Genomic DNA, 15,396 nt, shown 5'->3' with positions numbered 1-15,396 from the left:
TCACCAGTAGCAACATCATTGTTTTGGCCATAACTTGAGAACCGTAACTCCGATTTGCATCCAGTTCGAAGCGTTGGAAATCTTATTCAATTTCCCATATAAAAATGACAAAATATCAACCAAATTGATGATTTTTTATTATTTGATTGTGAGTCTTATTCGTTGATGAATTGGTTCCGTTGCTCAAAATCGCGCGTTTGAAGTCGTGTCTTCGACACTTTATTACTCATACTCCAAATACGCATAAATACCTACAAAATGAATAGAAAACTATCAAACGGTACATAAATAAATCAAAAACTCGATTAAACACAAAGTATACGTATTTATGTAATATACACTAAAACGCGTATAAATTGAGGAAAAGAGAAGATAAGGGCCGCAAAACTATACACAAAAATAACTACATTTGACACTTATCATTCATTAAACTCTTGAGAAAAACATTGGCTATCATTTAATGAAGGATAGATTGAAGAAGGTGTGGAATATTACTGGAGGTTTTGAGATCATGGACGTTAACAATGGTTTCTCTATGGTCAAGTGCGAACTACTCGTAGACAGGGAAAAATTATGTTAGAAGGCCCGTGGATGTTGTTTGACCATTATTTGTCAGTGGCTCTATGGACTCTTGACTTTGCATTCCCTCTTGTAAAAGTGGAGAAAATTCTGGTTTGGATTCAATTTTTAAGGCTTAACTTATTATATTACGACGAAAGTGTCCTTCTTGGTTTGACATATGTTGCAGGTACTCTTGTTAAGATACATAACAATACCTTTGATGATGTTTATAAGCAAAGACTAACAGAACTGCATTACGAAGTGCGGGAAGATGGCGTCAAAATTGTAACAAAAGAATCTGGAGAAATAAATTTTGTTCATGGTAATTTGCTGGTGGTGCATAGGAAAAAACACAACAAAAGAGTCAATTATTGTCCAGGAAATTTTTATCCTATAATGCGCTCAGAGATCCAATGAGTTCTAAAATCAAGGGGATTGATGCTTTCTTAAAAGGAATAAGCGCTGACAGCAAAACTGCTGGACCCAATCAATTTGACGCAGTTTCCAAGAAACGAAAATTTGATAAGAGTGGATCCACTTCAGACGCATGTTAGCCAACTGGTAGAGAGAACCCACGCACCAAGGCCAAGTCTCCCATTTTGGAACCACGTCATGCTATTAGTGTACCTAGCACGGCTAAATACAAAAGGGTGTGCCTAGCACAGCTAAATACACCTTCATCATCCTCATTATAAAATTGAGTTTGGAGACCATCACACAATACAATATTCCACATTTTGAACCGACAATAAGTTAGGCAGATGGAAATAACCAATTTGATATGGATAAGGGTGTTACTCAAGAAGAGTAAGTTGTTCGTGAAACTCCCATTGAATGGGAGCCTGTTAAGTAAATTGTCTCATGTCCGAGATTTGCTTTGACACCTCTATCTACTTGATTAATTATGTTAGGTTTCAAAGAAGTCACTCTTCTTTCCTAGAATATCTGGGGAGCCTCTAATAATAAGGCTGAAAGACACGTGATGGATTTGATTAGAAAACACTCTCCAATATTTTTAATCATTATAGAAACACACATTGGTTTTCATAAGACCATGTCCTTCTTGGACAGAGCTGGATAAGTGAGTGTTTACCATGTGGATGCACATGGTCAACTCGGGAGAATTTAGGTGTTAAATCAGAATGGTAGTAACATTATAATTGTCGTGCACGATGTCTTTATGGATACAATTACTATCAAGCTATCATTGGGAACTTCCTCTTTGCATGTAACTAGAACTTATGCTAGTTTCATGTACAATTCTCGTCTTGACTAGTGGCTCCACAATATTGACCGAAGGAACACTATTGATGGTACTTGAATGTTAATTGGAGGCTTTTACGACATCATTCATCCAAGTGAACAAAAAGGAGATAATTTTAATCATTCTAGGGCAGCTTCTTTGTCGAATGTCGTTGATAAATGTAGTTTAATTGAAGTAGACATGTCTGGTGGAAAATTCATTTGGAATAGGTCTTGTACTGATAATCAAATGGTCTATCTCAAATTGGATAGGGCCTTGGTCGATGTTGCTTGGCGCATGGCTTTCTCTGATGCATATGTTGAGGTGTTGTGTAAATTTCATTCTGATCACAACCTAATTCTCCTTAGGTGTGACCTTCCCTTCCAAGACCATGGGCCGTGTTCTTTTAGGTTTGAGGCAACTTGAATCACTCACCCGAAATATTCCAATATGATCTAGACTATTTGAGGGAAATCCCCATATGACATTGTATCTTGTCTAAAAAATGTGCAACATAATTCTATCCTTTTTAATAAAGAAGCTTTTGTCATTATCAGGAAATGGAAGCACAACATTGAGAAGAGACTCAGGAGTATCCAATACTCTTTGGAGAGAATAGATTCGACAAGACTAGTTTATCTCCAACAAGGGCTTCAACAGGAGTATGATGAGATCCTTGCGTAATAAGATATTCATTGGTATTAAAAGGCTAGAGATGATTGAATTAATTTGAGAGATCAGAACACCAAATTTTTTCATACCACGACAATAATCAGGCATAAGAGAAATAAAGTCCATTACCTTCATCTTCCAAGTGGTATTTGGTGCAATGATGATACTATTCTTAAGAAGTAAGCACTAAAAAAAATTTTAAAGGTCTTTTCTACCCTACATATTCTATATTCCCCCTAGAATGGGTGACTCAAGTATGACTACAAGCCTTATTGAAGAAGCTCATCTATTGTGATAGCAAATTAACTATATACTTGACACATAACCCGACTTTTCATGAAAGAAGCAAACATATAGAAATAAATTGACATGTCATTCGAGTGAAAATCCAAAACAAACTCATTCTTCTTCTACCAGTCAATAGCTCGAATCACCTTACATATGCCTTTACCAAGCCTTTTCATCAAACACCTTTCTTTGCCAACACGTCCAAATTAGGCTTGTGTGACATCCATAGTCCAACTTGAGAGGGAGTGTTAAATATTACTCTTGATGTACAAGTTTCTTATTTTTCTTGTTGAATCCATATCATTGAATCCCAATATTCCTATGAAAATTATGCCTAACGATGCAACCACAGTCAAATCAAAGGTTACCAAACCTCAGAGTTAAGAAAACACATAAATTATTTTTTAAAAAATCCCGCGAAAGTTGAATTCATGTAAATTATGAGCCAAGAAGTTGGGATTATACGAATGACAAGAAAAGTACATCTTTATTCAACAAATTTTTACAAACTTTCATAATATTGATGTACAGTGAACAAGAAGAAAATATGCCAAACCAAGAATTTTGAAATCGTCTTCACCTATTTATTTATATAACAAGGCACCCAAACTCGTGGAAGAACTAAACATAGCCACCGTTGACACGAATAATTTGACCGTTGATCCATTCAGCAGAATCTGTTGCTAAAAATCCAACAACAGGTGAAATATCTTTGGTCTCACCAATTCTACCAAACGGATTACCTTCCGCAATTATCTTCACCGTCTCCTCCGTCTTCCCTTCCAAGAACATCTCCGTCGCAACAGGTCCCGGCGCCACGCAATTCGCGGTAATCCCCGTCCCCTTCAGCTCCTTCGCTAGAATCTTTGTCATGGCTTCCACCGCCGCCTTTGACGCTGTGTACGCACCGTAACCTGGCTTAAAAGCTGCTGCTAATGAACTCGTCAGAAGTATGATTCTCCCTCCGCCGCCGCGTTTTAGCCTGTTGGCCGCTTCTTTCGCGCAGAGAAACGATCCTCTTGCGTTCACGCTCATGATGCGATCGAAGGATTCAACCGTTGTGTTTGCTATGCTCGGTAACTTTCCGTCGGCGATGCCGGCGGAAACTACGAGTATGTGAACAGGCGAGTTGAAGGCTTCTTCAGCGGAGTCGAAGAGAGACTTGACGGCCTCCGGATCTGACACGTCGGCGCGGACGGTTATGGCTCGTGGAGTGGCGTGGTTTGCGTTGATCTGAGCAGTGACTGAGTCAGCATGGTCTGAGTTGGAGGAGTAGTTGATGACGAGTTTGGCGCCGAGTGAAGCGAGGTGAAGTGCGATGTCTTTGCCGATGCCGCGGGAGGAGCCGGTGACGATTGCGACTCTGTCCTGAAGCGGTGATGATTGGGGAAGTGAAGTAGCCATAGCGATTTATGTTGTGAATGAATATTATGCAATGGATGTGATAAAGATGGTTAAATATATATATAGATCATGCAATTCACTCTTTGGACAAAAGACTCTGAAGGCTCTTTTTTTATATACAGGGTTAAATTGCGTAAGCTCATATGTAATCTACTCTGAATGGATAAAAATGAGTAAGCTCATATGTCATCTACTCTTACAGCCTTCCAGAAGTAGACTTATCAAATACTACAAAATGCGAAGAAAAATGCGATATATATATTTTTTAAAGTGACCATCTTTTGGAACAATAAGACGATTATTGACTGAAATTCATGCACAATATTTTGATACTGTCTGTCAAAACAATATTTGCTAATGTTAACGAGGTTTACTAATATTGTTAATCCATGTTACTGACTTCACTTAGTGCGATATAAGGCTTGATTGTTGTTTGTTTGTATACCTGATCCGAACTTGCATTTCATACTATCAGATTATGATTTGTTGGGTTTTTATTTTGGACTTTTTATTATTCCTTTCATTCTTTTATTAAATGCAAGTTTTTAAAGCATGTCTTCATGTTTATTTTTAAAGAATGGAGAGTTAATTTTATTTGGGAGTCAAAGCATGGTAAATTTAAGCTGGATTCACCCTAAGCTCAAGGAGCTTGAGTATCAAAGCATGGTAAATTTAAGCTGGATTCACCCTAAGCTCAAGGAGCTTGAGTATCAAAGCATGGTAAATTTAAGCTGGATTCACCCTAAGCTCAAGGAGCTTGAGTATCAAAGCATGGTAAATTTAAGCTGGATTCACCCTAAGCTCAAGGAGCTTGAGTATCAAAGCATGGTAAATTTAAGCTGGATTCACCCTAAGCTCAAGGAGCTTGAGTATCAAAGCATGGTAAATTTAAGCTGGATTCAAATCTATAATGGTTCAAATGAAATACGAAGAGAATAAATTTTATAATTAACTTTGATCATAGGTCATGATAAATGATAATAATTTTATATATTCTTAGTCTTTAAGTAAACAGCTCAATGAGAGCAGCATAATCAAAGACTCTGAAACATAACAAGCATTACTATAAAGCAAGAAATTGAAAGGATTACAATGTATTGAAACATAACATAATAATAAATTTATTTTAATGAATACGAATACTTCAGAATCAGATTCAGACCTCTTTGACTTCAACAGGAGCAGCAGTGGCAGGTGCAGTTTCTTTGACTTGATCTTTGTTTTCTTCCTTCACATCCTTAACTTCCTCTTCAATCTCAAAAGCTGAGGCAGGGAATGTCCTGAAAAGCCCAGTAACAGCCTTGAAGGTGATTTTGCCAGTAGGTGGTTCATCCATAAGGATTTCATGAAGAGGAAGCCAAATCAAGAGCTCCTTCACCTTCACACCAGTTAGCTTCTTGATCTTACCAACCTCAACAGTGGCAGTGACTTCAGTACCATAGATCACATGCCTATCAACTTTCACAAACTTGTGGTTATAGCTTGCTTTCTGCTTAAGCCACACAAAACCACTCTCTCTATGGTATCCACATTCTTCTATGTCTTTCAATGGCAAAAGGCCATTGGGCATGCTTATTTCCTTGAGAAGTTCCTTGGACTTGATTTGGCAGATTTCATCTCCATAGTATACCTCTGATTTGGCTTTGATCTCGTCGGTGACCAGAGCCATCTTGTGTTTTGGTATGTTTGAACTTTGAATAAACTTACTGAGTTACTACTTGATTGTGAATGAATGAATGACTCTGAAAGCTGAAGAGTGGGTTTCTTATATAGGTGTGAACCTCTGACATTGCCCTTATAATTCCCATTAACTTCACAAATGCCATTGTTTTTCAGACACTGTCAATTTTAAGACAGTTTGCTTGTGAGGAAAATAAATGAAGGCTTCAATTTTTTACTTTTCCTTTCTAATATGGTTGAGAGAGAGGGGATGCAATGTGACCCACATCAACATCTTCTCTCATTAAATGGTGGAAATTTTAGAGAAAAGTATTTACATTTGGATGAGGGGAAATACGTGAAACAGGTCTAAACTAGATTTGTACTGTGTTAAAACTTTTTTAATTGAACATATTTTTTATTTTACAAAAAGAGAGTATTTTTATAAATTTAAACATACTAGTCTTTATTATTTAAATGTGTTTTTATAAAATATAATTAAAATAAGTTATCAATTTATCTATTTAACAGCATTAATATAGAATTTTTTTTTAAATTGTTACATAAATATATATGACAATTTCTCAACATATTCTCTCAGGCACCACCGAATTGACCATTTTGCTTTCGTGCTTCCGTAGATGCATCTCGGGAAGCACTTTTTTTTATTTAACGTTGTTTTGTTCCGTAGATGCATTTACAGAAGTCTTCCGTATGTGGATCTACGGAAAGATTTGGTGTTATAACTTGCGCCATACATTTTCCCTCCCCCAGTCCCTTCATTTCAAACTCCAACACAAACTCAACTTCAAATCTCTTTCAAGCTCAAATTCAAATCTCTGGTCAACATCAACTTCAAACAAGTTCAAAGCGATATTTTAATCGGTAAGTTTTTCGAATTTTTAGTTAATTTAGAGTAGTTTTGAAATTGAATTGGAATGTGATATTTAGGAGCAAAAATGAATTGAGAGGTTTAGCAATAGTGATTAGAGACAATGTAGGTTTTGTTTGACGTTTTAAACGTACGATCAAGCCAAAAAAAAAGTTTGTAGTGGTTGGACTGACTCAGACGCCAATGTTGCGTTTTTGAGTTTCAGTTGCTTCCGTAGATCCATCTACAGAAGAGATGGACGTTGGAGATTTCTGTAGATCCATCTACGGAAACACCCAATGTATTGACAACTAAACATGTTTCTGTAGGTCCATCTACGGAAGTATCCAATGTTTTTGAAACTAACATACTTTCGTAGGTGCATCTACGGAAAAAGTTTTTTTTTTTTTAATTTCTTGTTTATTAATATTTCATTGTTCATGTACGGTTACCTATGCAGACATTATGAGTCACTGGCCAGATAGAGATATACATGGGAGGACTGCGCAGCACGCATTTGTGCGTCGCAAACGAGCGTGTGTTATATCTCAGGTGACTGATGGAGCTGTTGTTTCACCTGATACACCTGCTCCAGCCGGGACTTCTACATCTGACCCAGTTGAGGGGGTCTCATCTGTTGTTCCAGTTCATACACCCGCTATAGTCGGGCATTCTACAGTTGTCCCAGTTGGAGGGCCTTCCCCGTCTACTACTACTTCACGAAAGTCCCAGGATGATGTGGAGGGTGTTAGAACAAGATTTGTTCTGATCAATTATCTTAGTTTTGATGATAACAATAATATGAATTTTGCTTAAGATAATATGGTACTCTAATCCAATGCAATTTCCTTTTCAGGAAATATATAAAGAGTATGCATAATTCAGCGCTCAGAAGCTTTGTCTCAAAGGGTTCAGCATGCAACATCAGAACATGGTCTGGCAAGACATCAGAAGATGGTCGAAGCAGAATCAGAACATGGGTCTATGGAAGCATCAGAAGAACAAGAGAACAGAAGCACTGAAGTTCTGATGGTATCACGCTCAGAAGCACTTCAAGGTCAGAAGATCAGAAGATGCTGTGCACCAAGCTGTTTGACTCTGATGATATTCAAACGTTGTATTCATAAACATCAGATCAGAAGAAAGTACAAGTGGCAAGCTACGCTGACTGACAAAAGGAACGTTAAAAGCTACTAAAGGCTACGTCAGTAGACACAGCGTGAACAAGGCTCGAGGTAGTTGACAAAAGCGTATAACATTAAATGCGATGCTGTACGGAACACGCAAAGCATTAAATGCACTCAACGGTCATCTTCTCCAACGCCTATAAATATGAAGTTCTGATGAGAAGCAAGGTTAACGAATTCTACATCTATTCTGTGAATATCAACTTGCTGAAACGTTGTTCAAATCAAAACTCAGAATCTTCATCTTCATCAAAACTCACTACATTGCTGTTGTAATATATTAGTGAGATTAAGCTTAAACGATTAAGAGAAATATCACAGTTTGTGATTATAGCTTTTAAGAAGCAATTGTAATACTCTTAGAATTGATTACATTAAGTTGTAAGGAACTAGAGTGATCGTGTGGATCAGAATACTCTAGGAAGTCTTAGAGGTTATCTAAGCAGGTTGTAACTAGAGTGATCGTGTGGATCAGTATACTCTAGAAAAGTCTTAGAGGGTATCTAAGCAGTTGTTCCTGGAGTGATCAGTGTGTGATCAGAAGACTCTGGAAGACTTAGTTGCTGACTAAGTGGAGAACCATTGTAATCCGTGCGATTAGTGGATTAAATCCTCAGTTGAGGTAAATCATCTCTGCGGGGGTGGACTGGAGTAGTTTAGTTAACAACGAACCAGGATAAAAATAACTGTGCAATTTATTTTTATCTGTCAAGTTTTTTAAAGCTACACTTATTCAAACCCCCCCTTTCTAAGTGTTTTTCTATCCTTCAATTGGCATCGGAGCGTCGGTTCTAAGGTGCAAGCACTTAACCGTGTTTAGAAAAGATTCAGGAAGAGAAAAACGCTTCAGTAAAAGATGGTTGATGAAAGTGAAAAGTCTACACCTGCATCTACATCTGGCTCTGCTGAGCAATACAACGGTAACAATGGTTATACTAGACCGCCGGTATTTGATGGTGAAAACTTTGAATACTGGAAAGATAAACTGGAAAGTTACTTTCTTGGTCTAGATGGTGATCTATGGGATCTTCTGATGGATGGTTACAAACATCCAGTAAATGCCAGAGGCGTAAAGCTGACAAGGCAAGAAATGAATGATGATCAGAAAAAGCTTTTCAGGAATCATTATAAATGCAGAACTGTTTTGCTGAATGCTATCTCTCATGCTGAGTATGAGAAGATATCTAACAGGGAAACGGCCTATGACATATATGAGTCCTTGAAAATGACTCATGAAGGAAATGCTCAAGTCAAGGAGACTAAAGCTCTAGCTTTAATCCAGAAGTATGAAGCCTTCAAGATGGAGGATGATGAAGACATTGAAAAGATGTTTTCAAGATTTCAAACTCTTACTGCTGGATTGAGAGTTCTTGACAAGGGATACACCAAGGTTGATCACGTAAAGAAGATCATCAGAAGCTTACCCAGAAGATGGGGTCCTATGGTGACTGCATTCAAGATTGCAAAGAATCTGAATGAAGTTTCTCTGGAAGAGCTTATCAGTGCCTTGAGAAGTCATGAAATAGAGCTGGACGCAAATGAGCCTCAAAAGAAAGGTAAGTCTATTGCATTAAAATCCAATATCAAGAAATGCACTAACGCTTTTCAGGCTAGAGAAGAAGATCCTGAAGAATCAGAATCTGAAGAAGAAGATGAACTGTCCCTGATCTCCAGAAGGCTAAATCAACTCTGGAAGACCAAGCAAAGGAAGTTCACAGGCTTCAGAAGTTCAAAGAAATTTGAACGTGGAGAATCTTCTGATGACAGAAGATTTGACAAGAAGAAGGTCATGTGCTATGAATGCAATGAGCCTGGACACTTCAAGAATGAATGTCCAAATCTTCAGAAGGAAAATCCCAAGAAGAAGTTTCATAAGAAGAAAAGTCTTATGGCAACCTGGGATGAGTCAGAAGATGATTCAGACTCTGAAGATGAGCAGGCCAACTGTGCGCTGATGGCGACAGAAGATGACGGATCAGAATCTACATCAGAATTAGATTCTGAAGAGGTATTTTCTGAACTTACTAGAGATGAGTTAGTTTCCGGTCTAACTGAACTTCTGGAACTCAAGTCTCAGATCAGTCTCAAATACAAAAAGCTGAAAAAGCTATTTGAATTTGAAACAAAGAAGCTTGAGTTGGAAAATTCTGAATTAAAAGAAAAACTTTTAAAATTATCCAATAATGTTGGATCTCCTTCTGATTCAGAAAAATCCACTCCTAGTCTAAACCATATTCTGAAAGAATATGATTTAAGTTTCAGGAAGTTCTTATCTAGAAGTATTGGCAGAAGTCAGCTAGCTTCTATGATATATGCTGTGTCTGGAAACAAAAGAGTCGGCATTGGTTTTGAGGGTGAAACCCCATACAAACTTGAACCTGTTGATGAAATGAAATTCACATACAAGCCATTGTATGATCAGTTCAAGTATGGCCACTCCCATGATATTAGGCACACTTCACATGCTCAAAGTTTTCACATAACACACACCAAAAGGCATGTGACATAACCTAGGAAATATCATGAAACTCACATTAAAAATTATCATGCTGTTCCTCCTATTGCTTACAATGTTAAACCCAAGTTCAATCAGAACTTGAGAAAATCTAACAAGAAAGGACCCAAGAAAATGTGGGTACCTAAGGATAAGATTATTCCTATTGCAGATATCCTTGACTGCAAAAAGGACAAAGCACAACATGTCATGGTACCTGGACTCTGGATGCTCACGACACATGACAGGAAGAAGGTCTATGTTCCAAGACCTGGTGCTTAAGTCTGGGGGAGAAGTCAAGTTTGGAGGAGATCAGAAGGGCAAGATAATTGGCTCTGGAACTATAAAGTCTGGTAACTCTCCTTCCATTTCTAATGTACTTCTTGTAGAAGGATTAACACATAACCTCTTATCTATCAGTCAATTGAGTGACAATGGTTATGATATAATCTTTAATCAAGAGTCTTGCAAGGCTGTAAATCAGAAGGATGGCTCAATCCTATTTACAGGCAAGAGGAAGAACAACATTTATAAGACAGATCTGCAAGATCTTATGAGTCAGAAGGTGACTTGTCTTATGTCTGTTTCTGAAGAGCAGTGGGTCTGGCACAGAAGATTAGGTCATGCTAGTTTGAGAAAGATTTCTCAGATTAACAAACTGAATCTGGTCAGAGGACTCCCTAATCTGAAATTCAAATCGGATGCTCTTTGTGAAGCATGTCAGAGGGGCAAGTTCTCCAAACCTGCATTCAAGTCCAAGAATGTTGTTTCTACCTCAAGGCCATTAGAACTCTTGCACATTGATCTGTTTGGCCCAGTCAAAACAGCATCTGTCAGAGGGAAGAAATATGGATTAGTCATTGTAGATGATTATAGCCGCTGGACTTGGGTAAAATTCTTGAAACACAAGGATGAGACTCATTCAGTGTTCTTTGATTTCTGCATTCAGATTCAATCTGAAAAAGAGTGTAAAATCATAAAGGTTAGAAGTGATCATGGTGGTGAATTTGAGAACAGATCCTTTGAAGAATTCTTCAAAGAAAATGGTATTGCCCATGATTTCTCTTGTCCTAGAACTCCACAGCAAAATGGGGTTGTAGAACGAAAGAATAGGACTCTGCAAGAAATGGCCAGAACCATGATCAATGAAACCAATATGGCTAAGCATTTCTGGGCAGAAGCAATAAACACTGCATGCTATATTCAGAATAGAATCTCTATCAGACCTATTCTAAATAAGACTCCTTATGAATTGTGGAAGAATAGAAAGCCCAACATTTCATATTTCCATCCTTTTGGATGTGTATGCTATATTCTGAACACTAAAGATCATCTTGGTAAGTTTGATTCCAAAGCACAAAAATGTTTCCTTCTTGGATATTCTGAACGCTCAAAAGGCTACAGAGTATACAATACTGAAACATTGATTGTAGAAGAATCAATCAATATCAGGTTTGATGATAAGCTTGGTTCTGAAAAACCAAAGCAGTTTGATAATTTTGCAGATTGGGATATTGATATATCAGAAGTTGTTGAGCCAAGAAGCAACGCATCAGAAGCAGAGCTTCTCAGAAGCAAAGAATCTGAAGATCAAGTATCAGCTTCTCTGGAGAATCTAAGCATTTCTGAAGAACCATCTGTCAGAAGATCATCCAGACTCATCTCTGGTCATTCAGAAGATGTCATTCTTGGAAAGAAGGATGATCCAATCAGAACAAGAGCATTCCTTAAGAACAATGCAGACTGTCAATTAGGTCTTGTATCTTTGATCGAGCCAACTTCTGTTGATCATGCTCTAGAAGATCCAGACTGGATAATTGCTATGCAAGAAGAACTAAATCAGTTTACAAGGAATGATGTTTGGGATCTTGTTCCTAGACCAGATGGAGTCAATATAATAGGTACAAAATGTGTCTTCAGAAACAAGCCAAAAATGAGAAGATGAGAAATTCTTACGTATGGGTATCTGCTGAAATGACATTTTTTTTAAGAAGTTCTGATTGAAATCAATTAGAATTGTGATTCAGTTATTACTAACGTTTCATTGTCTAAGTTGATTCAGAATCTCTTTAAAAGCAAAACAGCTGTAACTGGCTATCCAGATGGTAAACACGTGTTCACTATTCCTGGACAAGCGTGCGTGCAGTTGAGGGGACGTCTACTTAGGTAACTGTGCAAATCACATCTTTTGTCATTATTATCTCTCCTCACGTCACGTAACATTAAATGCTTTTCATCATTTACTCTCTTTCAGTTTTCTTTTTATATTCTTCAAACGCTTCTCTTTCCCTCTTATATTTTCTCTACTACACTTTGTCCTTGTTTTCCTTCCCTATCGTTTTGCATTCATATCAAACCCTAGCTGTTCATTATCTGCAAATCCATCATGAACTCTTCATCAAGCCCAGGAAATCATGAAAATGATCAAAACAACAAGAGAAAAGCTGTTGAAACATCTCCTTCCAAACCCAAAAAGATAAAAATCACCTATGATCCTCTCAAGGTGAATCCATTCGAAGCAATGTTATCTGGAAACTATTCTAGACGTGTGTTTCAACCCCCTGGTGAAAGCCCTCCATCATCTCCATCTTCTTCCTCATCTTTCTACCTTCAAGACTCAACTTCCTCCTCATCTAACCTTTCCTCTCCCTCAACCCATTCCAAAGAAATCTCCTCATCTTCACCTGCTGAGAATGCTGTCTCTGATAAAGATTGTGGAAGATCTGCATCAGAACCAAGTCTCCCTGACCCCTCGCCTGGAAGCCCAAGAAGCAGTCAGTGATGCGTTTCACTCCTTCATGGCATGCTGGCACAGATTTTGTCTTAGCTAGGGTCCTAGGTTTTGGTCTTAGTAGTTTTCTTTCCTTGTTGCATCTGCTTGTTAAACATCTTCTCATGTAATATTTTTTGATTATAAAAAAAAAAAAAAAAAATTCTTTGTTTTACATTTCAGTATTTTTATTTGTCGTTTTATTCATCTGAATCTTTTGAAATATTCTTTTTGATGTTATGACAAAAAGGGGGAGAAGATAAATGATAAATGATTTGATTAATCTATCAGTTGCTGGGTAAAGCTCCCACACATTTACTAACAAGAACTGCAAGTTCTATATGGTTTAAGTGTTTTGCAGGTATAAAGCAGTGAAGAGAATCTTCAACGCAAACACAAGAAGCAAAACCATGGAAACTGAAGCAAGCTGAGTGCTGTCAAGCTTCAGAGATCAGAAGCACTGATAATAGAATTTGATCCATATTTGTCTATTTGTTCTGACAAAATTCTATTTGCTCTGATACATTATTTTAGCCTATATGGCTCTGATACATATAATGTGTTCGAATATATATTTTATGTTCTAACTCGTTCATGCTGACTTTTGTCGTTTAGTGTTTGTTCTGTAACATTTCAGGATGTAGAGATGCTCTGATGATGCTCTGGTACATTCAACAATGTTCTGATACAAATCTAGCATGAAGTGATGTTGGTAGAAATTCAAAGCTCTGAAGCTATCCGAGGGAAGCAGAAATTCAAAGCTGTGAATGTTCTAAAGATCCAGAAAACTCAAGTTCTGAAGCTGTCCTAGATGGAAGCAGAAATCAGAAGCTGTGAATGTTCTGAAGATCAAAGAAATTCAAGTTCTGAAGCTGTCCTGAATGGAAGCAGAAATCAGAAGCTGTGAATGTTCAGAAGATCAAAGAAATTCAAGTTCTGAAGCTGTCCTAGATGGAAGCAGGAATCAGAAGCTGTGAGTGTTCTAGGGATCTAAGGAAATTCTAGTTCTGAAGCTGTCCAATGGAAGCAGAAGTCAGAAGCTATGAATTCTCTGAAGACAGAAGCTTATATGATCGTCTCTACCGAAATAATCAGGGAAGTCTTTTATTAAAGTTCTTCGAGTATTTATTTCAGGGGGAGATTATTTATCTCAGGGGGAGATTGTTAATCTCAGGGGGAGACATATTCATATGCTTATGCTATAGCTGTGTAATTTGTCTTTTGCCGTCTGTTCTTTCTGATCGCAAATTCATATCATTTATATATGTTTTTGTCATCATCAAAAAGGGGGAGATTGTTAGAACAAGATTTGTTCTGATCAATTATCTTAGTTTTGATGATAACAATAATATGAATTTTGCTTAAGATAATATGGTACTCTAATCCAATGCAATTTCCTTTTCAGGAAATATATAAAGAGTATGCATAATTCAGCGCTCAGAAGCTTTGTCTCAAAGGGTTCAGCATGCAACATCAGAACATGGTCTGGCAAGACATCAGAAGATGGTCGAAGCAGAATCAGAACATGGGTCTATGGAAGCATCAGAAGAACAAGAGAACAGAAGCACTGAAGTTCTGATGGTATCACGCTCAGAAGCACTTCAAGGTCAGAAGATCAGAAGATGTTGTGCACCAAGCTGTTTGACTCTGATGATATTCAAACGTTGTATTCATAAACATCAGATCAGAAGAAAGTACAAGTGGCAAGCTACGCTGACTGACAAAAGGAACGTTAAAAGCTACTAAAGGCTACGTCAGTAGACACAGCGTGAACAAGGCTCGAGGTAGTTGACAAAAGCGTATAACATTAAATGCGATGCTGTACGGAACACGCAAAGCATTAAATGCACTCAACGGTCATCTTCTCCAACGCCTATAAATATGAAGTTCTGATGAGAAGCAAGGTTAACGAATTCTACATCTATTCTGTGAATATCAACTTGCTGAAACGCTGTTCAAATCAAAACTCAGAATCTTCATCTTCATCAAAACTCACTACATTGCTGTTGTAATATATTAGTGAGATTAAGCTTAAACGATTAAGAGAAATATCACAGTTTGTGATTATAGCTTTTAAGAAGCAATTGTAATACTCTTAGAATTGATTACATTAAGTTGTAAGGAACTAGAGTGATCGTGTGGATCAGAATACTCTAGGAAGTCTTAGAGGTTATCTAAGCAGGTTGTAACTAGAGTGATCGTGTGGATCAGTATACTCTAGAAAAGTCTTAGAGGGTATCTAAGCAG

The 15,396-nt window shown here is 37.5% G+C and overlaps 2 protein-coding genes across 2 annotated transcripts; both read right to left on the bottom strand.

Annotated features, from left to right (window-relative positions):
* Nucleotides 1-3,234: 3,234 nt before the first annotated feature.
* On the bottom strand, nucleotides 3,235-4,316 carry LOC131629601 (NADPH-dependent aldehyde reductase-like protein, chloroplastic). The gene has a single exon (XM_058900390.1). The coding sequence runs from the start codon at nucleotides 4,166-4,168 to the stop codon at nucleotides 3,386-3,388; it is 783 nt and encodes a 260-aa protein (XP_058756373.1). The 5' UTR covers nucleotides 4,169-4,316; the 3' UTR covers nucleotides 3,235-3,385.
* An 820-nt stretch (nucleotides 4,317-5,136) lies between these two features.
* LOC131629602 (uncharacterized) lies at nucleotides 5,137-5,893 on the bottom strand. The gene has a single exon (XM_058900391.1). It carries the CDS (start codon nucleotides 5,835-5,837, stop codon nucleotides 5,325-5,327), a length of 513 nt encoding a protein of 170 aa, XP_058756374.1. The 5' UTR covers nucleotides 5,838-5,893; the 3' UTR covers nucleotides 5,137-5,324.
* Nucleotides 5,894-15,396: the final 9,503 nt, after the last annotated feature.

This window comes from Vicia villosa, unplaced genomic scaffold, assembly GCF_029867415.1.
Source record: "Vicia villosa cultivar HV-30 ecotype Madison, WI unplaced genomic scaffold, Vvil1.0 ctg.000585F_1_1, whole genome shotgun sequence".
Lineage (NCBI taxonomy): Eukaryota > Viridiplantae > Streptophyta > Magnoliopsida > Fabales > Fabaceae > Vicia > Vicia villosa.
This window is presented reverse-complemented; position numbering and strand designations above follow the sequence as displayed.